The 24,956-nt window shown below is 56.2% G+C and overlaps 1 protein-coding gene and 4 pseudogenes across 1 annotated transcript; 2 read left to right on the top strand and 3 right to left on the bottom strand.

Moving 5' to 3' along the window:
* Positions 1 to 1,676: 1,676 nt before the first annotated feature.
* On the bottom strand, positions 1,677 to 4,245 carry LOC140653424 (inositol 1,4,5-trisphosphate receptor-interacting protein-like 1; annotated as a pseudogene).
* A 2,334-nt stretch (positions 4,246 to 6,579) lies between these two features.
* Positions 6,580 to 9,147, bottom strand: LOC140653423 (inositol 1,4,5-trisphosphate receptor-interacting protein-like 1; annotated as a pseudogene).
* A 2,333-nt stretch (positions 9,148 to 11,480) lies between these two features.
* Positions 11,481 to 12,890, bottom strand: LOC140653422 (uncharacterized; annotated as a pseudogene).
* A 2,098-nt stretch (positions 12,891 to 14,988) lies between these two features.
* On the top strand, positions 14,989 to 16,486 carry LOC140653421 (inositol 1,4,5-trisphosphate receptor-interacting protein-like 1; annotated as a pseudogene).
* A 3,677-nt stretch (positions 16,487 to 20,163) lies between these two features.
* On the top strand, positions 20,164 to 21,919 carry LOC140653374 (inositol 1,4,5-trisphosphate receptor-interacting protein-like 1). Its single transcript, XM_072865415.1, has one exon. It carries the CDS (start codon positions 20,369 to 20,371, stop codon positions 21,917 to 21,919), a length of 1,551 nt encoding a protein of 516 aa, XP_072721516.1. The 5' UTR covers positions 20,164 to 20,368.
* The last annotated feature ends 3,037 nt before the right edge of the window (positions 21,920 to 24,956 follow it).

The following is a 24,956-nucleotide window of genomic DNA, read 5'->3' as shown; positions in this document are numbered from 1 at the left end:
GGCACGTTGTTGACGCCTCTTGAGCTTCCCATCAACCAAAACCCCCCGATCCCTTTGCAAAGCCCATACACTTCCGTTTGCTGCCTAAGTTCCCAAAGGAGATTCCTGCTCAGCCAAGCCAGCCTTCTGCCCCTCTTGCTTGACTTGCGACACATTGGTATTGTCTGCTCCTGTGCTCTTAAGAAATGGCTCTTAAAAAGCGACCAACATTTATGGGCACCAATACCCTCGAAATCAGATTCCCAGGGGACTTTACTAACTAGTTCCTTGAGCAGCCTCAGGTCTGCTCTCCCAGAATCCACGGTGCTAGCGCTGCGGACAGTTTTTCCCATATCACCAAGGACTTTAAACTCAACCATTTCTTGATCACTATGGCCACGACTGCCACCAATCATCACTGCACCCATGAGACCATCTCTATGTACAAACAAGAGGTCTCGGAGGGCACCTTTCCTACTCGGCTCCCTTAGTACCCATATCAAAAAGTTATCTTCTAGGGGGGCTTCAGGAATTTCCTGGGCCTGTTCACGTCTGCTCTTTGATAGTCCCAGTTAGCAGCTGGGAAGTTCAAGTCGCCTGTAAGGATGGCATAGGGCGACCGCTGTAGAGATTTCCCTTGATTCCGTACAGAATCATGCATCAGTGTCATCATCCTGGCTGGGTGATCCATAGCAGACTCCTGCAAGAACATCCGCTTTCTTAGCTTTTCCCCTAATCTTTAAGCAGAGGCTCTCAACCATGTTGTCCTCAGCAGCAAGCGCTGTACAGTCCAAGCCCTCCTTTACACGCAGCACTACCCCACAGCGTCGCCTGCCCCGCCTCTCTCTCCTGGAGAGCCTAGCACCGTCCATCACAGCACTCCACTCACAGGGCTTTTCCCAACAGGTCTCACTTCTGCCAACGATGTCATAGCTCTGGGACTGAGCCAAGGCCTCTAGTTCCTCCTGTCTGCTCCTCACACTGTCTACGTTGGTGTACAAACATTTCAAATGTGCTCCAGTGTACTCAGTACATCGTGGAGCAGAGTGAAAGCTGTCCCTAGCACACCGTTCCTCAAACACTGTCATGCCGTCCCATAGCTTATCACTAGTAAGCCTGGTTTTATCTCTTCCCCCGTTCAGAGCAGGTTTAAAGCTCTTTCAGTCAGCCCCGCTAATTTGTGAGCAAAAATACTTTTCCCCCGTTGCCCCACCAGCTCTTCTGCAAAATGCTCCCTGACTCTGTGGCAGCGGAGCTGTCAGCACCCTGTGCCCGCGTTCCCCGACAAAGTGAGGCACAGGCGCTCACGGACGCAGCGTTTGTGTGTTAAACAAGTGATTTATTGACATCTTTGCACACGGTAAAGCTCCCAGAGGGAATGGACTGTCCCGAAGAGGGAGGGCGGTCGCTGTCCAGGTGGTAGCGGCAGTCTCTGGTGCGAGGCTCCTTGCAATGGCCCCTCCCTTCAGCTGCATCGGGTCCCACTCCCCAGAGTGGGCTTTTGCTGTGGAGGAGAGGTGCGGCAGCACTGCCCACTGCCGACTGAGCAGCGTGCTCTCCATGTCCAGTGTGCGCGGTTCTGCAGCAGCAGCTCCCCGGGAAACGTCTTCAGGCCTGGCCCTGTGCCTGAAGAGCTGCACCTCTGCCGTAGCACAGCTCTCTGACCACGTCCTGCTGCTGGTAACGCTGGCCTCTGCCTACTCGATGTTCAGGAAGACGTTCGAGTCATCTTGCTCCACCCCAAAGATGATCTCCATCAGGAGGGTACTATGGGAAGCATTCGTCAGCCGGAGCTTGCAGGAGTGCCTGGAGGGCAGCACTGTTAGATGGCAGTGTCTGGAGCAAGGCAAATATACCCAGGCTGTTTTTACCAATATCTGGAACCAGCGGGTGGTTTTCTCCATGTCGAGGTAGGGGCCGGTGCAGAGGGTGCCTAGGAGGCTGGGACCCTGATTTTTCCTCAGCTCCTCCTCGGAGTGGTGGAGGAAGCACAGCATGTCCCCCACCAGCCGCTCCCTCAGGCAGGTGCACTCCAGCTCGACACGGAGGCTGCAGTTCCTTGCCGACATCTCCTCTGCGGTGCCCAGCTCCAGGTGGAAGATGTGCCCACGGGGGGGCTGCAGGGGCACGAGCAGGCAGTTGACAGCATCATCCTCACGGGGACTCCAACTTTCAATGGTGCTGCCCAGCCCAATAGCTGGCTTCAGTCGCGGCATGAAACTATTCCTGGAAAGACTTCGGCAGATATAGAGAAGTTCATCCACCAGCTCCTCCACCATTGGGAATAATTCTGGCCCGTCCATGAGGTGCTTGGCTGAAATTCTGCCCACATCCAGTGCAACACTGGGTTTTTCTTCTTGCTCCTCCTTATCCGCCTTGTTTCTGAAACTGCCCTCCTTGCTGCTGCTGGCTGGCTCACAGCTCCTTTTCATGAGCCACCACCAGAGCCTGAAGAGCAGGACCAGGGCTCCAGCAACGGCCCAGAACTGCCACTGCTGCAAGGTAGCGAAGATCAGGGCTCCCCAGTCCATGCCACTCTGCTCCTGGCTCTTTGGCTCCAACTCCTGCAGCAGCCGAGTCATTGCCTGCCTCAGGTACTCCGCACGCTGCTCCATGCGCTCATGCGTGGCCCCATCCAGCTCATCACCGACCATCTGTGGGTACTGGATGATGCTTAGCACAGCCCAGATGATGAATTCTGCGGCAGCCATGGCCTGCAGGAGGAGGGAGAGAAGGGGTTCAGTAGGGCTGGGAGGGAGGGAGCTGGCAGTGGGGGGGAACGGGGATGGGAGCCGCAGGCAGCTGGGGGCGGGTAGGAGAGGGGGTGAGGCAGCTGGGAGGCAGCAAGGCTGCGCTCAGCCCCGGCGGCTGTGGCACCGTGCCCTGCCCGAGGCGCTCCCACGAGCGGCTGGGCCTCGATGCAGGGTGAGAACCCACCCTGCCGGGGGCCCGCGTTTCTGCCCCGGCCCTCGTCCGGCCCAGCCTCCCCACGCGTGCGCACTCACCGCTGGCCCAGGCCGTACTGGGGCAGCGCTGCCTGCTGGCGCCCCTGATCACCGCCCCCGTTGTGACTCGTCCCTTGTGCTGTCACAGGCGCCAGAGCGCATCACAGGCACGCCCGCCAGCCAGCCCCGGCCTTCGGCCCCACCCCGGCTCAGCGACTCGCAGCTGCCCTGGTGTACTGGTTAAGGCTGGGCTCGAGTTCACTTTCTTCACAGCAGCTTGTGTGGTGCTTTATTTTGAGTTTCTTATCATCTGCCTGCCCATGCCAATCTGACAATCACAGAATATTCTGAGTTGGAACGGACCCAGGAGGATCGTTGAGTCCAACCCCTGAGTCCAGACCGGGCAACCTTAAAGATAAATCATAGAATCACAGAATCATTCCGGTTGGAAAAGACCCTTAAGATCATCGAGTCCAACCGCGAACCTAACACTGCCAACTCCACCACTAAACCACGTCCCTAAGCACCACATCTACGCATCTTTTAAAGACCTCCAGCCATGGTGCCGCAACCGCTTCCCTGGGCAGCCTGTTCCAATGCTTGATAAGCCTTTCAGTGAAGAAAGTTTTCCTAATATGCAATCTAAACCTCCTGGCGCAACTTGAGGCCATTTCCTCTTGTCCCATCACTTGTTCCCTGGCAAAAGAGACCGACCCCCACCTCGCTACAACCTCCTTTCAGGTAGTTGTAGAGAGCGATAAGGTCTGCCCTCAGCCTCCTTTTCTCCAGACTAAACAACCCCAGCTCCCTCAGCTGCTCCTCGTAAGACTTGTGCTCCAGACCCTTTGCCAGCTTCACTGCTCTTATTTGGATGTGCTCCAGCACCTCAATGTCTTTCTTGTAGTGAGGGGCCCAAAAGTGAAGACACTATCCGAGGTGTGGGCTCATCAGTGCCGAGTACAGGGGGACAATCACTTCCCTAGTCCTGCTGGCCACACTATTTCTGATAAGAGCCAGGATGCTATTGGCCGCCTTAGCCACCTGAGCACACTGCCGGCCGTCGACCAACACCTCCAGGTCCCTTTTGGCCAGGCAGCGTTCCAGCCACTCTTCCCCAAGCCTTTGACGTTACATGGGGTTGTTGTGACACAAGTGCGGGACCCGGCACTTAGGTCACACTTGGGTTGAATCTCACACGCTTGGCCTCAGCCCATCAACCCAGCCTGTCCAGATCCCTCCGTAGAGCCCTCCTACCCTCCAGCAGATCAACACTCATTCCCAACGTCGTGTCGTCCGCAAACTTACTGAGGGTGCACTCCATCCCCTCGTCCAGATCATTGATAAAGCTATTAAACAGAACTGCCCAATACTGAGCCCTGGGGAGCACCGCTTGTGACCGGCCACCAACTGGATTTAACTCCATTCACCGCAACTCTATCTTATTCCTCTAAAAGCATTGTCCAATTGCTTCTCGAATACCAACAGGCGTGGGGCCATGACCGTTTCCTGGGGGGAGCTTGTTCCACTGCTTCACCAGCCTCTCACTGAAGAGCTTTTTCCTAATAATCAATCTGAACTTCGCTTGACGCAGCTTTAAGACATTCCTTCACGTCCTATCACTGCACCCCAGAAAGAAGAGACCAGCACCTCCCTCTCTGCTCCCCATCCTGAGGAAGTTGTAGACAGCAATGAGGTCACCCCTCAGTCTCCTCTCCTCTAAGCTGAACAAACCCAGTGTCCTCAGCCGCGCCTCACAAGGACATGCCCGCTAGTCCTTTCACCATCTTTCTTGCCCTCCTTTGGACACATTCTAATATTGTTGTATCCTTCCTACATTGTGGAGCCCAAAACTGCACACGGTACTCGAGTACCAGTGTACCGCACCAGTTCTGAGTGTAGTGGGTCAATGCCTTCTTTCGACCGGCTAGCTATACTGTGCCTAACGCACCCCAGGAGATGGCTGGCCCTTTTGGCCGCCAGGGCACGTTGTTGACGCCTCTTGAGCTTCCCATCAACCAAAACCCCCCGATCCCTTTGCAAAGCCCATACACTTCCGTTTGCTGCCTAAGTTCCCAAAGGAGATTCCTGCTCAGCCAAGCCAGCCTTCTGCCCCTCTTGCTTGACTTGCGACACATTGGTATTGTCTGCTCCTGTGCTCTTAAGAAATGGCTCTTAAAAAGCGACCAACATTTATGGGCACCAATACCCTCGAAATCAGATTCCCAGGGGACTTTACTAACTAGTTCCTTGAGCAGCCTCAGGTCTGCTCTCCCAGAATCCACGGTGCTAGCGCTGCGGACAGTTTTTCCCATATCACCAAGGACTTTAAACTCAACCATTTCTTGATCACTATGGCCACGACTGCCACCAATCATCACTGCACCCATGAGACCATCTCTATGTACAAACAAGAGGTCTCGGAGGGCACCTTTCCTACTCGGCTCCCTTAGTACCCATATCAAAAAGTTATCTTCTAGGGGGGCTTCAGGAATTTCCTGGGCCTGTTCACGTCTGCTCTTTGATAGTCCCAGTTAGCAGCTGGGAAGTTCAAGTCGCCTGTAAGGATGGCATAGGGCGACCGCTGTAGAGATTTCCCTTGATTCCGTACAGAATCATGCATCAGTGTCATCATCCTGGCTGGGTGATCCATAGCAGACTCCTGCAAGAACATCCGCTTTCTTAGCTTTTCCCCTAATCTTTAAGCAGAGGCTCTCAACCATGTTGTCCTCAGCAGCAAGCGCTGTACAGTCCAAGCCCTCCTTTACACGCAGCACTACCCCACAGCGTCGCCTGCCCCGCCTCTCTCTCCTGGAGAGCCTAGCACCGTCCATCACAGCACTCCACTCACAGGGCTTTTCCCAACAGGTCTCACTTCTGCCAACGATGTCGTAGCTCTGGGACTGAGCCAAGGCCTCTAGTTCCTCCTGTCTGTTCCTCACACTGTCTACGTTGGTGTACAAACATTTCAAATGTGCTCCAGTGTACTCAGTACATCGTGGAGCAGAGTGAAAGCTGTCCCTAGCACACCGTTCCTCAAACACTGTCATGCCGTCCCATAGCTTATCACTAGTAAGCCTGGTTTTATCTCTTCCCCGTTCAGAGCAGGTTTAAAGCTCTTTCAGTCAGCCCCGCTAATTTGTGAGCAAAAATACTTTTCCCCCGTTGCCCCACCAGCTCTTCTGCAAAATGCTCCCTGACTCTGTGGCAGCGGAGCTGTCAGCACCCTGTGCCCGCGTTCCCCGACAAAGTGAGGCACAGGCGCTCACGGACGCAGCGTTTGTGTGTTAAACAAGTGATTTATTGACATCTTTGCACACGGTAAAGCTCCCAGAGGGAATGGACTGTCCCGAAGAGGGAGGGCGGTCGCTGTCCAGGTGGTAGCGGCAGTCTCTGGTGCGAGGCTCCTTGCAATGGCCCCTCCCTTCAGCTGCATCGGGTCCCACTCCCCAGAGTGGGCTTTTGCTGTGGAGGAGAGGTGCGGCAGCACTGCCCACTGCCGACTGAGCAGCGTGCTCTCCATGTCCAGTGTGCGCGGTTCTGCAGCAGCAGCTCCCCGGGAAACGTCTTCAGGCCTGGCCCTGTGCCTGAAGAGCTGCACCTCTGCCGTAGCACAGCTCTCTGACCACGTCCTGCTGCTGGTAACGCTGGCCTCTGCCTACTCGATGTTCAGGAAGACGTTCGAGTCATCTTGCTCCACCCCAAAGATGATCTCCATCAGGAGGGTACTATGGGAAGCATTCGTCAGCCGGAGCTTGCAGGAGTGCCTGGAGGGCAGCACTGTTAGATGGCAGTGTCTGGAGCAAGGCAAATATACCCAGGCTGTTTTTACCAATATCTGGAACCAGCGGGTGGTTTTCTCCATGTTGAGGTAGGGGCCAGTGCAGAGGGTGCCTAGGAGGCTGGGACCCTGATTTTTCCTCAGCTCCTCCTCGGAGTGGTGGAGGAAGCACAGCATGTCCCCCACCAGCCGCTCCCTCAGGCAGGTGCACTCCAGCTCGACACGGAGGCTGCAGTTCCTTGCCGACATCTCCTCTGCGGTGCCCAGCTCCAGGTGGAAGATGTGCCCACGGGGGGGCTGCAGGGGCACGAGCAGGCAGTTGACAGCATCATCCTCACGGGGACTCCAACTTTCAATGGTGCTGCCCAGCCCAATAGCTGGCTTCAGTCGCGGCATGAAACTATTCCTGGAAAGACTTCGGCAGATATAGAGAAGTTCATCCACCAGCTCCTCCACCATTGGGAATAATTCTGGCCCGTCCATGAGGTGCTTGGCTGAAATTCTGCCCACATCCAGTGCAACACTGGGTTTTTCTTCTTGCTCCTCCTTATCCGCCTTGTTTCTGAAACTGCCCTCCTTGCTGCTGCTGGCTGGCTCACAGCTCCTTTTCATGAGCCACCACCAGAGCCTGAAGAGCAGGACCAGGGCTCCAGCAACGGCCCAGAACTGCCACTGCTGCAAGGTAGCGAAGATCAGGGCTCCCCAGTCCATGCCACTCTGCTCCTGGCTCTTTGGCTCCAACTCCTGCAGCAGCCGAGTCATTGCCTGCCTCAGGTACTCCGCACGCTGCTCCATGCGCTCATGCGTGGCCCCATCCAGCTCATCACCGACCATCTGTGGGTACTGGATGATGCTTAGCACAGCCCAGATGATGAATTCTGCGGCAGCCATGGCCTGCAGGAGGAGGGAGAGAAGGGGTTCAGTAGGGCTGGGAGGGAGGGAGCTGGCAGTGGGGGGGAACGGGGATGGGAGCCGCAGGCAGCTGGGGCGGGTAGGAGAGGGGTGAGGCAGCTGGGAGGCAGCAAGGCTGCGCTCAGCCCCGGCGGCTGTGGCACCGTGCCCTGCCCGAGGCGCTCCCACGAGCGGCTGGGCCTCGATGCAGGGTGAGAACCCACCCTGCCGGGGGCCCGCGTTTCTGCCCCGGCCCTCGTCCGGCCCAGCCTCCCCACGCGTGCGCACTCACCGCTGGCCCAGGCCGTACTGGGGCAGCGCTGCCTGCTGGCGCCCCTGATCACCGCCCCCGTTGTGACTCGTCCCTTGTGCTGTCACAGGCGCCAGAGCGCATCACAGGCACGCCCGCCAGCCAGCCCCGGCCTTCGGCCCCACCCCGGCTCAGCGACTCGCAGCTGCCCTGGTGTACTGGTTAAGGCTGGGCTCGAGTTCACTTTCTTCACAGCAGCTTGTGTGGTGCTTTATTTTGAGTTTCTTATCATCTGCCTGCCCATGCCAATCTGACAATCACAGAATATTCTGAGTTGGAACGGACCCAGGAGGATCGTTGAGTCCAACCCCTGAGTCCAGACCGGGCAACCTTAAAGATAAATCATAGAATCACAGAATCATTCCGGTTGGAAAAGACCCTTAAGATCATCGAGTCCAACCGCGAACCTAACACTGCCAACTCCACCACTAAACCACGTCCCTAAGCACCACATCTACGCATCTTTAAAGACCTCCAGCCATGGTGCCGCAACCGCTTCCCTGGGCAGCCTGTTCCAATGCTTGATAAGCCTTTCAGTGAAGAAAGTTTTCCTAATATGCAATCTAAACCTCCCCTGGCGCAACTTGAGGCCATTTCCTCTTGTCCCATCACTTGTTCCCTGGCAAAAGAGACCGACCCCCACCTCGCTACAACCTCCTTTCAGGTAGTTGTAGAGAGCGATAAGGTCTGCCCTCAGCCTCCTTTTCTCCAGACTAAACAACCCCAGCTCCCTCAGCTGCTCCTCGTAAGACTTGTGCTCCAGACCCTTTGCCAGCTTCACTGCTCTTATTTGGATGTGCTCCAGCACCTCAATGTCTTTCTTGTAGTGAGGGGCCCAAAAGTGAAGACACTATCCGAGGTGTGGGCTCATCAGTGCCGAGTACAGGGGGACAATCACTTCCCTAGTCCTGCTGGCCACACTATTTCTGATAAGAGCCAGGATGCTATTGGCCGCCTTAGCCACCTGAGCACACTGCCGGCCGTCGACCAACACCCCCAGGTCCCTTTTGGCCAGGCAGCGTTCCAGCCACTCTTCCCCAAGCCTTTGACGTTACATGGGGTTGTTGTGACACAAGTGCGGGACCCGGCACTTAGGTCACACTTGGGTTGAATCTCACACGCTTGGCCTCAGCCCATCAACCCAGCCTGTCCAGATCCCTCCGTAGAGCCCTCCTACCCTCCAGCAGATCAACACTCATTCCCAACGTCGTGTCGTCCGCAAACTTACTGAGGGTGCACTCCATCCCCTCGTCCAGATCATTGATAAAGCTATTAAACAGAACTGCCCAATACTGAGCCCTGGGGAGCACCGCTTGTGACCGGCCACCAACTGGATTTAACTCCATTCACCGCAACTCTATCTTATTCCTCTAAAAGCATTGTCCAATTGCTTCTCGAATACCAACAGGCGTGGGGCCATGACCGTTTCCTGGGGGGAGCTTGTTCCACTGCTTCACCAGCCTCTCACTGAAGAGCTTTTTCCTAATATCCAATCTGAACTTCGCTTGACGCAGCTTTAAGACATTCCTTCACGTCCTATCACTGCACCCCAGAAAGAAGAGACCAGCACCTCCCTCTCTGCTCCCCATCCTGAGGAAGTTGTAGACAGCAATGAGGTCACCCCTCAGTCTCCTCTCCTCTAAGCTGAACAAACCCAGTGTCCTCAGCCGCGCCTCACAAGGACATGCCCGCTAGTCCTTTCACCATCTTTCTTGCCCTCCTTTGGACACATTCTAATATTGTTGTATCCTTCCTACATTGTGGAGCCCAAAACTGCACACGGTACTCGAGTACCAGTGTACCGCACCAGTTCTGAGTGTAGTGGGTCAATGCCTTCTTTCGACCGGCTAGCTATACTGTGCCTAACGCACCCCAGGAGATGGCTGGCCCTTTTGGCCGCCAGGGCACGTTGTTGACGCCTCTTGAGCTTCCCATCAACCAAAACCCGTCGATCCCTTTGCAAAGCCCATACACTTCCGTTTGCTGCCTAAGTTCCCAAAGGAGATTCCTGCTCAGCCAAGCCAGCCTTCTGCCCCTCTTGCTTGACTTGCGACACATTGGTATTGTCTGCTCCTGTGCTCTTAAGAAATGGCTCTTAAAAAGCGACCAACATTTATGGGCACCAATACCCTCGAAATCAGATTCCCAGGGGACTTTACTAACTAGTTCCTTGAGCAGCCTCAGGTCTGCTCTCCCAGAATCCACGGTGCTAGCGCTGCGGACAGTTTTTCCCATATCACCAAGGACTTTAAACTCAACCATTTCTTGATCACTATGGCCACGACTGCCACCAATCATCACTGCACCCATGAGACCATCTCTATGTACAAACAAGAGGTCTCGGAGGGCACCTTTCCTACTCGGCTCCCTTAGTACCCATATCAAAAGTTATCTTCTAGGGGGGCTTCAGGAATTTCCTGGGCCTGTTCACGTCTGCTCTTTGATAGTCCCAGTTAGCAGCTGGGAAGTTCAAGTCGCCTGTAAGGATGGCATAGGGCGACCGCTGTAGAGATTTCCCTTGATTCCGTACAGAATCATGCATCAGTGTCATCATCCTGGCTGGGTGATCCATAGCAGACTCCTGCAAGAACATCCGCTTTCTTAGCTTTTCCCCTAATCTTTAAGCAGAGGCTCTCAACCATGTTGTCCTCAGCAGCAAGCGCTGTACAGTCCAAGCCCTCCTTTACACGCAGCACTACCCCACAGCGTCGCCTGCCCCGCCTCTCTCTCCTGGAGAGCCTAGCACCGTCCATCACAGCACTCCACTCACAGGGCTTTTCCCAACAGGTCTCACTTCTGCCAACGATGTCGTAGCTCTGGGACTGAGCCAAGGCCTCTAGTTCCTCCTGTCTGCTCCTCACACTGTCTACGTTGGTGTACAAACATTTCAAATGTGCTCCAGTGTACTCAGTACATCGTGGAGCAGAGTGAAAGCTGTCCCTAGCACACCGTTCCTCAAACACTGTCATGCCGTCCCATAGCTTATCACTAGTAAGCCTGGTTTTATCTCTTCCCCGTTCAGAGCAGGTTTAAAGCTCTTTCAGTCAGCCCCGCTAATTTGTGAGCAAAAATACTTTTCCCCCGTTGCCCCACCAGCTCTTCTGCAAAATGCTCCCTGACTCTGTGGCAGCGGAGCTGTCAGCACCCTGTGCCCGCGTTCCCCGACAAAGTGAGGCACAGGCGCTCACGGACGCAGCGTTTGTGTGTTAAACAAGTGATTTATTGACATCTTTGCACACGGTAAAGCTCCCAGAGGGAATGGACTGTCCCGAAGAGGGAGGGCGGTCGCTGTCCAGGTGGTAGCGGCAGTCTCTGGTGCGAGGCTCCTTGCAATGGCCCCTCCCTTCAGCTGCATCGGGTCCCACTCCCCAGAGTGGGCTTTTGCTGTGGAGGAGAGGTGCGGCAGCACTGCCCACTGCCGACTGAGCAGCGTGCTCTCCATGTCCAGTGTGCGCGGTTCTGCAGCAGCAGCTCCCCGGGAAACGTCTTCAGGCCTGGCCCTGTGCCTGAAGAGCTGCACCTCTGCCGTAGCACAGCTCTCTGACCACGTCCTGCTGCTGGTAAGGCTGGCCTCTGCCTACTCGATGTTCAGGAAGACGTTCGAGTCATCTTGCTCCACCCCAAAGATGATCTCCATCAGGAGGGTACTATGGGAAGCATTCGTCAGCCGGAGCTTGCAGGAGTGCCTGGAGGGCAGCACTGTTAGACGGCAGTGTCTTGACCAAGGCAAATATACCCAGGCTGATTTTACCAATATCTGGAACCAGCGGGTGGTTTTCTCCATGTTGAGGTAGGGGCCGGTGCAGAGGGTGCCTAGGAGGCTGGGACCCTGATTTTTCCCCAGCTCCTCCTCGGGGTGGTGGAGGAAGCACAGCATGTCCCCCACCAGCTGCTCCCTCAGGCAGGTGCACTCCAGCTACACGCGGAGGCTGCAGTTCCTTGCCGCCATCACCTCCGCGGTGCCCAGCTCCAGGTGGAAGACATGCCCACGGGGGGGCTGCAGGGGCACGAGCAGGTGGTAGACAGCATCACCCGCATGGGGACTCCAACCTTTGAAAATGCCGCCCGCCCCAATGGCTGGCCTCCATGGCGGCATGAAAGTATTCCTGGAAAGTTCCTGGCAGATACGGTGACCTTCATTCACCACCTCCTCCACCATCAGGAATGATTCTGGCCCGTCCATGAGGTGCTTAGCCGAAATGCTGCTCGTATCCAGTGCAACACTAGGTTTTTCTTCTTGCTCCTCCTTATCCGCCTCGTTGCTGGAACTGCCCTCATCGCTGCAGCTGTCTGGCTCACAGCTCCTTTTCCTAAGCCACCACCAGAACCCGAAGAGCATGACCAGGACTCCAGCAACGACCCAGAACGGCCACTGCTGCAAGACAGTGACGATCAGGGCTCCCCAGTCCATGCCACTCTGCTCCTGGCTCTTTGGCTCCAACTCCTGCAGCAGCCGAGTCATTGCCTGCCTCAGGTACTCCGCACGCTGCTCCATGCGCTCATGCGTGGCCCCATCCAGCTCATCACCAACCATCTGTGGGTACTGGATGATGCTTAGCACAGCCCGGATGATGAATTCTGCGGCAGCCATGGCCTGCAGGAGGAGGGAGAGAAGGGGTTCAGTAGGGCTGGGAGGGAGGGAGCTGGCAGTGGGGGGGAACGGGGATGGGAGCCGCAGGCAGCTGGGGGCGGGTAGGAGAGGGGGTGAGGCAGCTGGGAGGCAGCAAGGCTGCGCTCAGCCCCGGCGGCTGTGGCACCGTGCCCTGCCCGAGGCGCTCCCACGAGCGGCTGGGCCTCGATGCAGGGTGAGAACCCACCCTGCCGGGGGCCCGCGTTTCTGCCCCGGCCCTCGTCCGGCCCAGCCTCCCCACGCGTGCGCACTCACCGCTGGCCCAGGCCGTACTGGGGCAGCGCTGCCTGCTGGCGCCCCTGATCCCCGCCCCCGTTGTGACTTGTCCCTTGTGCTGTCACAGGCGCCAGAGCGCATCACAGGCACGGCCGCCAGCCAGCCCCGGCCTTCGGCCCCACCCCGGCTCAGCGACTCACAGCTGCCCTGGTGTACTGGTTAAGGCTGGGCTAGAGTTCACTTTCTTCACAGCAGCTTGCATGGTGCTTTATTTTGAATTTCTTATCATCTGCCTGCCCATGCCAATCTGACAATCACAGAATATTCTGAGTTGGAACGGACCCAGGAGGATCGTTGAGTCCAACCCCTGAGTCCAGACCGGGCAACCTTAAAGATAAATCATAGAATCACAGAATCATTCCGGTTGGAAAAGACCCTTAAGATCATCGAGTCCAACCGCGAACCTAACACTGCCAACTCCACCACTAAACCATGTCCCTAAGCACCACATCTACGCATCTTTTAAAGACCTCCAGCCATGGTGCCGCAACCGCTTCCCTGGGCAGCCTGTTCCAATGCTTGATAAGCCCTTCAGTGAAGAAATTTTTCCTAATATGCAATCTAAACCTCCCCTGGCGCAACTTGAGGCCATTTCCTCTTGTCCCATCACTTGTTCCCTGGCAAAAGAGACCGACACCCACCTCGCTACAACCTCCTTTCAGGTAGTTGTAGAGAGCGATAAGGTCTGCCCTCAGCCTCCTTTTCTCCAGACTAAACAACCCCAGCTCCCTCAGCTGCTCCTCATAAGGCTTGTGCTCCAGACCCTTTGCCAGCTTCACTGCTCTTATTTGGATGTGCTCCAGCACCTCAATGTCTTTCTTGTAGTGAGGGGCCCAAAAGTGAAGACACTATCCGAGGTGTGGGCTCATCAGTGCCGAGTACAGGGGGACAATCACTTCCCTAGTGCTGCTGGCCACGCTGTTTCTGACACAAGCAAGGATGCTATTGGCCTTCTTGGCCACCTGGGCACACTGCTGGCCGTCGACCAACACCTCCAGGTCCTTTTTGGCCAGGCACCTTTCCAGCCACTTTTCCCCAAGCCTTTGACATTACATGGGGTTGTTGTGACACTAATGCAGGACCACAGCGTCGCCTGCCCCGCCTCTCTGTCCTGGAGTGCCTAGCACTCTGGCAGAACTTCATCCACCATCTCCCCTACCATCGGGAATAATTCTAGCTGGTCCATGAGGTGCTTGGCCTAAATTCTGCTCACATCCAGTGCAACGCTGGGATTTTTCTTCTTGCTCCTCCTTATCTACCTTGTTTCTCGAATTGCATTCCTTGCTGCTTCTGGCTCACTGTCAGGTGATTCAGGGGTGTTTCTCTGTGAAGCTGCTAGAAGTGAAGACCCTGGCACTCCACTGTGAAGGGTGAAATGAGGAGGGCTGGATGTGTAGGCAGGTGTCCTCCTTAAGACGGAGTACATAGAAGTGGTCACAACAATGCAAACCTCTTCGTTGGGCTTATAGCCATAGTCACAAGTTACAACGCAGGTGCCTCAGGGTCTCGTCACGAATCCCCACAGGCTTGTCTACCTAGGCTATATTAACCAAGGAGCAGTACCCTTGAAGGGCCAGTGTGGATATATAGAGAACTGAGAACAAAAGCAGGTGCAGATCCTCTCCCAAGACTTGGCCTGAGCCAATACAGAGCAGTGGCTCCAAGAAGTGGAGGAGCAGCTACCGGCTGGTGCAAGACAAATGAGCGTCCTGCAGGCACCAGTCACCTCTGCTCCTGCACCCCCTCATCATGTCTCTTTGGAATCAACGTCATCTCGCAGTGGCACACCAGGAATAGAGATCCTGCCATGGAGAGGCCCTATCCCACCACCAGGATATACACCACACCCACCCCGGTGTCACAAAGGCACCAAGAGCACAGCCATGTCCACAAGCACAGAGGTCAGCACCAAGGGAGCCAATCCCATCTCACGGGATGGGATCTCAAGAAGCACAGCATCCATGGGTCACGTCACCTGATTTTATGTTTGGTAAGGGTCTGGGGGGCTTCTGTCTCCTTGTTAAAGGCAGCCATTGGGAGCCCTGTCCTGACGAGTGGGTGTCTATTTTGTGGGTGCCAGGCAGATTCGGCAGATACAAAGAAGTTCATCCACCATCTCCTCCACCATCAGGAACGGTTCTAGCTGATCCAAGGGGGGCTTGGCCAAAATTTCGCCCATATGCAGTGCAATACTGCCCGGGACAGCTGTGAGTCGCTGAGCCGGGGTGGGGCCAGAGACCGGGGCTGGCTGGCGGGCGTGCCTGTGATGCGCTCTGGCGCCTGTGACAGCACAAGGGACAAGTCACAACGGGGGCGGTGATCAGGGGCGCCAGCAGGCAGCGCTGCCCCAGTACGGCCTGGGCCAGCGGTGAGTGCGCACGCGTGGGGAGGCTGAGCCGGACGAGGGCCGGGGCAGAAACGCGGGCCCCTGGCGGGGTGGGTTCTCACCCTGCATCGAGGGCCCAGCCGCTCGTGGGAGCGCCTCGGGCAGGGCACGGTGCCACAGCCGCCGGGGCTGAGCGCAGCCTTGCTGCCTCCCAGCTGCCTCACTCCCTCTCCTACCCGCCCCCAGCTCCCTGCAGCTCCCATCCTCGTTCCCCGCCACTGCCAGCTCCCTCCCTCCCAGCCCTACTGAACCCCTTCTCTCCCTCCTCCTGCAGGCCATGGCTGCTGCAAAATTCCTCGCCCTGTTTGTGCAAAGCATCATCCAGTACCCGCAGATGGTCGGTGATGAGCTGGATGAGGCCACGCGTGAGCGCATGGAGCAGCGTGCGGAGTACCTGAGGCAGGAGATGACTCGGCTGCTGCAGGAGCTGGAGGAGAGGAGCCAGGAGCAGAGTGGCATGGACTGGGGAGCCCTGATCTTCGCTACCTTGCAGCAGTGGCAGTTCTGGGCCGTTGCTGGAGCCCTGGTCCTGCTCTTTGGGCTCTGGTGGTGGTTCAGGAACAGGAGCCGTGAGCCAGCCAGCAGCAGCAATGAGGGCAGTTTCAGAAACAAGGCGGATAAGGAGCAGCAAGAAGAAAAACCCAGTATTGCACTGGATATGGGCGGAATTTTGGCCAAGCCCCTCCTGGACCAGCTAGAACCGTTCCTGATGGTGGAGGACATGGTAGATGAACTTCTTCGTATCTGCCGAAAACTTTCCAGGAATACTTTCATGCCGCGACTGAGGCCAGCCATTGGGGCGGGCGGCGCCTTCAAAGGTTGGAGTCCCCATGAGGGTGATGCTGTCTACCGCCTGCTCGTGCCCCTGCAGCCCCCCCGTGGGCACGCCTTCCACCTGGAGCTGGGCACCGCAGAGGAGATGCCGGCAAGGAACTGCAGCCTCCGTGTCGAGCTGGAGTGCACCTGCCTGAGGGAGCGGCTGGTGGGGGACATGCTGTGCTTCCTCCACCACTCCGAGGAGGAGCTGGGGAAAAATCAGGGTGCCAGCCTCCTAGGCACCCTCTGCACCGGCCCCTACCTCGACATGGAGAAAACCACCCGCTGGTTCCAGATATTGGTAAAAGCAGCCTGGATGTTTTTGCCTTGGTCGAGACACTGCCGTCTAACAGTGCTGCCCTCCAGGCACTCCTGCAAGCTCCGGCTGATGAACGCTTCCGACAGTACCCTCCTGATTGAGATGATATTAGGGGTGCAGCAAGATGACCCGGACACCTTCCTGAGCATTGAGTAGGCAGAGGCCAGCGTTACCAGCAGCAGCACGTGGTCAGAGAGCTGTGCTACGGCAGAGGTGCAGCTCTTCAGGCACAGGGCCAGGCCTGAAGACGTTTCCCGGGGAGCTGCTGCTGCAGAACCGCGCACACTGGACATGGAGAGCACGCTGCTCAGTCGGCAGTGGGCAGTGCTGCCGCACCTCTCCTCCACAGCAAAAGCCCACTCTGGGGAGTGGGACCCGATGCAGCTGAAGGGAGGGGCCATTGCAAGGAGCCTCGCACCAGAGACTGCCGCTACCACCTGGACAGCGACCGCCCTCCCTCTTCGGGACAGTCCATTCCCTCTGGGAGCTTTACCGTGTGCAAAGATGTCAATAAATCACTTGTTTAACACACAAACGCTGCGTCCGTGAGCGCCTGTGCCTCACTTTGTCGGGGAACGCGGGCACAGGGTGCTGACAGCTCCGCTGCCACAGAGTCAGGGAGCATTTTGCAGAAGAGCTGGTGGGGCAACGGGGGAAAAGTATTTTTGCTCACAAATTAGCGGGGCTGACTGAAAGAGCTTTAAACCTGCTCTGAACGGGGGAAGAGATAAAACCAGGCTTACTAGTGATAAGCTATGGGACGGCATGACAGTGTTTGAGGAACGGTGTGCTAGGGACAGCTTTCACTCTGCTCCACGATGTACTGAGTACACTGGAGCACATTTGAAATGTTTGTACACCAACGTAGACAGTGTGAGGAGCAGACAGGAGGAACTAGAGGCCTTGGCTCAGTCCCAGAGCTACGACATCGTTGGCAGAAGTGAGACCTGTTGGGAAAAGCCCTGTGAGTGGAGTGCTGTGATGGACGGTGCTAGGCTCTCCAGGAGAGAGAGGCGGGGCAGGCGACGCTGTGGGGTAGTGCTGCGTGTAAAGGAGGGCTTGGACTGTACAGCGCTTGCTGCTGAGGACAACATGGTTGAGAGCCTCTGCTTAAAGATTAGGGGAAAAGCTAAGAAAGCGGATGTTCTTGCAGGAGTCTGCTATGGATCACCCAGCCAGGATGATGACACTGATGCATGATTCTGTACGGAATCAAGGGAAATCTCTACAGCGGTCGCCCTATGCCATCCTTACAGGCGACTTGAACTTCCCAGCTGCTAACTGGGACTATCAAAGAGCAGACGTGAACAGGCCCAGGAAATTCCTGAAGCCCCCCTAGAAGATAACTTTTTGATATGGGTACTAAGGGAGCCGAGTAGGAAAGGTGCCCTCCGAGACCTCTTGTTTGTACATAGAGATGGTCTCATGGGTGCAGTGATGATTGGTGGCAGTCGTGGCCATAGTGATCAAGAAATGGTTGAGTTTAAAGTCCTTGGTGATATGGGAAAAACTGTCCGCAGCGCTAGCACCGTGGATTCTGGGAGAGCAGACCTGAGGCTGCTCAAGGAACTAGTTAGTAAAGTCCCCTGGGAATCTGATTTCGAGGGTATTGGTGCCCATAAATGTCGGTCGCTTTTAAGAGCCATTTCTTAAGAGCACAGGAGCAGACAATACCAATGTGTCGCAAGTCAAGCAAGAGGGGCAGAAGGCTGGCTTGGCTGAGCAGGAATCTCCTTTGGGAACTTAGGCAGCAAACGGAAGTGTATGGGCTTTGCAAAGGGATCGGGGGGTTTTGGTTGATGGGAAGCTCAAGAGGCGTCAACAACGTGCCCTGGCGGCCAAAAGGGCCAGCCATCTCCTGGGGTGCGTTAGGCACAGTATAGCTAGCCGGTCGAAAGAAGGCATTGACCCACTACACTCAGAACTGGTGCGGCCTCGCCTCGAGTACCGTGTGCAGTTTTGGGCTCCACAATGTAGGAAGGATACAACAATATTAGAATGTGTCCAAAGGAGGGCAAGAAAGATGGTGAAAGGACTAGCGGGCATGTCCTTGTGAGGCGCGGCTGAGGACACTGGGTTTGTTCAGCTTAGAGGAGAGGAGACTGAGGGGTGACCTCATTGCTGTCTACAACTTCCTCAGGATGGGGAGCAGAGAGGGAGGTGCTGATCTCTTCTTTCTGGGGTGCAGTGATAGGACGTGAAGGAATGTCTTAAAGCTGCGTCAAGCGAAGTTCAGATTGGATATTAGGAAAAAGCTCTTCAGTGAGAGGCTGGTGAAGCAGTGGAACAAGCTCCCCCCAGGAAACGGTCATGGCCCCACGCCTGTTGGTATTCGAGAAGCAATTGGACAATGCTTTTAGAGGAATAAGATAGAGTTGCGGTGAATGGAGTTAAATCCAGTTGGTGGCCGGTCACAAGCGGTGCTCCCCAGGGCTCAGTATTGGGCAGTTCTGTTTAATAGCTTTATCAATGATCTGGACGAGGGGATGGAGTGCACCCTCAGTAAGTCTGCGGACGACACGACGTTGGGAGTGAGTGTTGATCTGCTGGAGGGTAGGAAGGCTCTACGGAGGGATCTGGACAGGCTGGGTTGATGGGCTGAGGCCAAGCGTGTGAGATTCAACAAGGCTAAGTGCCGGGTCCTGCATTTGTGTCACAACAACCCCATGTAACATCAAAGGCTTGGGGAAGAGTGGCTGGAAAGCTGCCTGGCCAAAAGGGACCTGGAGGTGTTGGTCAACGGCTGGCAGTGTACCCAGGTGGCCAAGAAGGCCAATAGCATCCTTGCTTGTTTCAGAAACAGCGTGGCCAGCAGCACTAGGGAAGTGATTGTCCCCCTGTACTCGGCACTGGTGAGGCCACACCTCGGATAGTGTCTTCACTTTTGGGCCCCTCACTACAAGAAAGACATTGAGGTGCTGGAGCACATCCAAATAAGAGCAGTGAAGCTGGCAAAGGGTCTGGAGCACAAGCCTTATGAGGAGCGGCTAAGGGAGCTGGGGTTGTTTAGTCTGGAGAAAAGGAGGCTGAGGGCAGACCTTATCGCTCTCTACAACTACCTGAAAGGAGGTTGTAGCGAGGTGGGGGTCGGTCTCTTTTGCCAGGGAACAAGTGATGGGACAAGAGGAAATGGCCTCAAGTTGCGCCAGGGGAGGTTTAGATTGCATATTAGGAAAACTTTCTTCACTGAAAGGCTTATCAAGCATTGGAACAGGCTGCCCAGGGAAGCGGTTGCGGCACCATGGCTGGAGGTCTTTAAAAGATGCGTAGATGTGGTGCTTAGGGACGTGGTTTAGTGGTGGAGTTGGCAGTGTTAGGTTCGTGGTTGGACTCGATGATCTTAAGGGTCTTTTCCAACCGGAATGATTCTGTGATTCTATGATTTATCTTTAAGGTTGCCCGGTCTGGACTCAGGGGTTGGACTCAACGATCCTCCTGGGTCCGTTCCAACTCAGAATATTCTGTGATTGTCAGATTGGCATGGGCAGGCAGATGATAATAAATCCAAAATAAGGCACCACGCAAGCTGCTGTGAAGAAAGTGAACTCTAGCCCAGCCTTAACCAGTACACCAGGGCAGCTGTGAGTCGCTGAGCCGGGGTGGGGCCAGAGACCGGGGCTGGCTGGCGGGCGTGCCTGTGATGCGCTCTGGCGCCTGTGACAGCACAAGGGACGAGTCACAACGGGGGCGGTGATCAGGGGCGCCAGCAGGCAGCGCTGCCTCAGTACGGCCTGGGCCAGCGGTGAGTGCGCACGCGTGGGGAGGCTGGGCCGGACGAGGGCCGGGGCAGAAACGCGGGCCCCTGGCGGGGTGGGTTCTCACCCTGCATCGAGGGCCCAGCCGCTCGTGGGAGCGCCTTGGGAAGGGCACGGTGCCGCCTCTGCCAGGGCTGGACACAGGCCTTGCTGCCTCCCAGCTGCCTCACTCCCTCTCCTACCCGCCCCCAGCTGCCTGCAGCTCCCATCCCCGTTCCCCCCCACTGCCAGCTCCCTCCCTCCCAGCCCTACTGAACCCCTTCTCTCCCTCCTCCTGCAGGCCATGGCTGCTGCAAAATTCCTCTCCCTGGTTGTGCTAAGCATCATCCAGTACCCGCAGATGGTCGGTGATGAGCTGGATGAGGCCACGCGTGAGCGCATGGAGCAGCGTGCAGAGTACCTGAGGCAGGAGATGACTCGGCTGCTGCAGGAGCTGGAGGAGAGGAGCCAGGAGCAGAGGAGCCAGGAGCAGAGGGGCCAGGAGCAGAGCGGCTTTGCCTGGGGAGCCCTGATCATCACTGCCTTGCAGCAGTGGCAGTTCTGGGCCATTGCTGCAGTCCTGGTCCTGGTCCTGCTCTTTGGGCTCTGTTGGTGGCTCAGGAAAAGGAGCCCTGAGCCAGACAGCAGCAGTGACGAGGAGAGCTCCAGCAGCGACAGGGAGCAGGTGGAGGAGGAGGAGGTGGAAGACGACAGTGATGATGCAGATGACCTGGGAAGGTTTTTTGAGGAGCACATACAGTGGCCAGTTCAGGACCTGGCCACAGAGTGCCAGTTGGTGAAGGAATTGGTGGCCGACCTCATCCGTGTCTGCCAAGTGCTCTTGTTGAATAGTTTCTTCCCAGTGCTGCAACCAGCCATTGGGGTGGGCAGTGCCTTCGAAGGTTGGAGTCCCCGTGAGGAAGACATCATCTACCGCCTGCTCGTGCCCCTGCAGCCCCCCCGTGGGCACGCCTTCCACCTGGAGCTGGGCACTGCAAAGGAGATGCTGGCAAGGAACTTCTGTATCCGCGTGGAGCTGCAGTGCACCTGCACGAGGGAGCAGCCGGCAGGAGAGATGCTGTGCTTCCTCCACCACCCCGAGGAGGAGCTGAGGAGGAATCAGGACCCCAGCCTCCTACGCACCCTCTGCACCGGCTCCTACCTTGATGTGCAGAAAACTGCCCGCTGGTTCCATCAATTGGTGAAAGCTGCCTGGGTGGTTTTGCCTGAGTCGGCCAAGTGCCGTCTAATGTTGCTGCCTTCTAGCCGCTCCTGCAAATTCTGGGTGACAAAAGGCAACAACAAAAGCCTCTGCATTGAGATGATGTTTGGGGTGCAGCAAGGTGACTCGGACATCTTCCTGAGCAGCCAGAGTACAGAGGCCATCTTCACCCCAAGCACGATTTGGACCGAGAGCTGTGCTGTGGCAGAGGTGAAGTTCTTCAGGCACATGGCCAGGCAGGCCCCGCACGACAGCTTCCACCTCAAATGCCTGCAGGTCTGCGCCCGCATCCTGGTGGGCACAGGCTTTTCCACCTATACCTTGAAGACAGTTGTGATGCACCTCCTGACCACCATACCCCTGTCAGGCTGGCGCGGGAGGGATTTCCTGCTGCGGCTGCAGGATATCATGCGATACCTGCGCTGCTGCCTGGAGGAGAAACGCCTTGACCACTTCTTCTTTGGCAACGAGAGGGTGCCTGAAGAGATCAGCTTGCCCCCAGACTTCCGAACAGTCGAACTGCTCAACCTCTTCCAGCGCCTGGCGCAGCACCCGGCCACCCATGCCAAGGCACTGTGTGAGTTCGTGGAGTTGCGAGATCGGCTCACAAGACTGCTGATCTACGGCCGCTGAAAGAGGTCTTCATGCGCAGAGCTATGTTTGTGGGTCTCACAGCTGACGGCAGATGATGACCTCATACCGTAGGGAAAAAGAGGGGAGACTGCGGAACATTTCACACGGAATCTGCCCATCCTAGACACTCCGCGGGAGCTGGTGCCACTGAACTGAGCACGCTGGACACGGAGAACATGCTGCTCTATATGCAGTGGGCAGTGCTGCCACACCTTTCCTCCACAGCAAAAGCCCACTCTGGGGAGTGGGACCCAATGCAGCTGAAGGAGCCATTGCAAGGAGCCTCGCACCAGCGACTCCCGGTACCACCTGGACAGTGACCGCCCTCCCTCTTCGGGAGAGTCCGTTCCCTCTGGGAGCTTTACCGTGTGCAAAGATGTCAACAAATCTCTTGTTTAACACACAAACGCTGCGTCTGTGAGTGTCCGTGCATCACTTTGTCGGGGAATGGGGGCATGGGGTGCTGACTGCTCAGCTGCCACAGAGTCAGGGAGCATTTTGCAGAAGAGCTGGTGCAGTGGGCTCTGGTATCATGCTTCACTGGGCTTTGGCTTCCCAGGGGTTGTGAACCAATCCCAGTAGGCAGCTTGGCATCACACAGCTGCTCAATCACTTTCCCCCCAGTGGAATGGGGGCAGAGAGTCTGAAGGGTAAAAGCGGGAAGACTGGTGGGCTGGGAGAGGACAGTTTAGTAGGTAAAGCAAAAGCTACATGCCCAGGCAAAGCAAAATAAAGAATTCATTCGCTACTCCCTGGTCTGCTGAGCAGACCTGCCTTTTTGGGAAGCATTCCGCCTCCCTGGGGCTCGGGTTGAAGGCGTTACCGGGAAACTTCCTAGCCTTGTACGGCCCTCAGATTATTAGCCTTCTTGCTTTTTCATGTGGGTACCAACTAAGCTGTGATGACAAGCCCAAGGGTGGCCAAAAGAGACTTCAGGGCCTCGGGGAGGTTGTTAAAGGGATCAGGAGCGCAGGTAGTATTCTCCTCTGTCCTGCTCTTTGTGCTCTGCTGGTGGCTCAGGACAAGGAGCAATCAGCCAGACCGCAGCAGTGAGGAAGCACGGAGAATAAGGAGGAGGAAGAAAGGGAAAACCTTGCACAGCAGCACTCTGCCAAGAGTGTCAGCGTCCTCGTCCTGATGGTCTCCCCATGCAAAAGAGCTGGTGATGACCACAGTGGATATAAAGATTCCGCCTGTCCACTGGGGAACACTGGGATTGCTGCCACACGTTTCCTCCTCAGCAAAAGCACACTCTGGGGAGTCTGCCCCAATGCAGCTGAAGAGGCTGGTTGCAAGGCGGCTTGTGACAGAGACTCCCGTGACCGCCTGGACGGTGACTGCCCTCCCTCTTTGAGAGAGTCCATTCTCTCCGGGAGCTTTACCCTGTGCAAAGATGCCAATAAACGGCAATGACGCAATGTCAACCCACCACAGCATCCACAGGACTTAACACATGCAGCAAGGTTAAAGAAAGCTTTTGCGATGTCTCCAATTCAAAGCATGCCCTTGTGCAGTCCATGCCACATTTATGAGACACGCAGTGGCCTGACGGCAGCTGTGTGGCAGAAGAGGTGCACTCATACCCGTATTTGGGACGCCTCCAGTGGAAATCCAATGACGGAATATAGGCGAAGATTTGCAAGATCTTTGATAATTGTCACATCATAAGAATTGTCTGTGTCCGAGCACTAAAGAAGCCCAATGGGTGGCCGGTGCCCATCAGCCCAAGGGACATGGCTTTTCCAGGCTCTTCGAGGGCCGTGCTGTTACAACACCTACTCTTGCCTTTTTTTGCAGCAGGCCTAGTTGGGGCCAGCTCATGCTGCCTGTCTCTCCTGGCACTGGGCTCTGAGCTGCCGATAACCCCTCCTCCAACCCCAATGCGAGAGCAAAATGCCAACGCCTATCAGTAGCACTGCTAGAGGGTGTGGCAAGAGATGCAGTGAGTCACTGAGTGTCTGCCGAAGCCATCGCTGCCCCTGTTACACTGCCAATGTGCCTCCTAGAGAAGTAGCCACCTTCACAACTGGCTTGGATCAACGAGCCGCCCAAACTAGCAGTCTGACTGTCGCTGTGAAGCTTCATGCTGGAACTCAGTCACGCTGGGTGCAACTCATCCTGCAGATGGGGTTTGGCCACTGAAATCCTGCCACAGCATTTGAGAGACTGCTTTGCAAACGTCTCTGAGCAGTGCACGTGGTTCCCTCCACCACCAGGAGGTATCAGGCTTGCCAGATAGCCGGGGGCTGTCTGAGGGGGTTTCTGTGCCCCTGACACCCTTGGGCTGTGTGTGGGAGGGACTGGCCAGCAGGCGGCAGGTCTTGGGAGAGTGGGGCGGTGCCGGCGGTCCCCGCGGCCACTTCCAACCATGGGAGGTGTTAGGAAACTTTCGCAACCGACCCGTGCCGACCCAGGAGAGAGGCTAGGATGCAAAGTATAGCATGACAAGAGTAGTTCTTTATTCGTGCGCATGAGGTGCCCCATTCAAATCGGGGCACCCCGGACGTGTTTTTACGCCAGGTTCTTATACCTTTCTCTAGCGTTCAGGTACAACATGATTTCACCAATCACTACTTAACACACACGTACTACTATTCTGCAAAGCAGCCATAATTCTGTGGCGTCACCATCCATCTGCTTCTTTCTTGAGCTAAACGACCCTGGCGTTGGTCTTGCTACAGTTACTTACCTATGATGCCAGATAATGGGAGGGTTTCACAGAGGTGTTAGAGGGGCTAGGATGCAGACACGATAGTCTGGAGAATTCAGAGCACGTGACTAATGGACAGGATCCAGGAAAAGTCAAGCAGGCAAAGCGGAGCCACCCGCCCACCTGCATTAGAACCAGTGCCACCAGGAAAGCACGTAAGGTATCAGCAATTGGAGGTTCCTTACTGAGAGGCACCGAAGCACCTCTTTGCCACCCAGACAATTTCTCTAGAGAAGTCTGCTGCCCACCAGGACTTCACGTTTGTGACGTCACTGAGAGGCTGCCAAGCCTGCTGAACCATACAGGATATCGTGCACTCCTCCTATG

Source organism: Ciconia boyciana, chromosome 6 (genome assembly GCF_034638445.1).
Source record: "Ciconia boyciana chromosome 6, ASM3463844v1, whole genome shotgun sequence".
Classification (NCBI taxonomy): domain Eukaryota; kingdom Metazoa; phylum Chordata; class Aves; order Ciconiiformes; family Ciconiidae; genus Ciconia; species Ciconia boyciana.
This window is presented reverse-complemented; position numbering and strand designations above follow the sequence as displayed.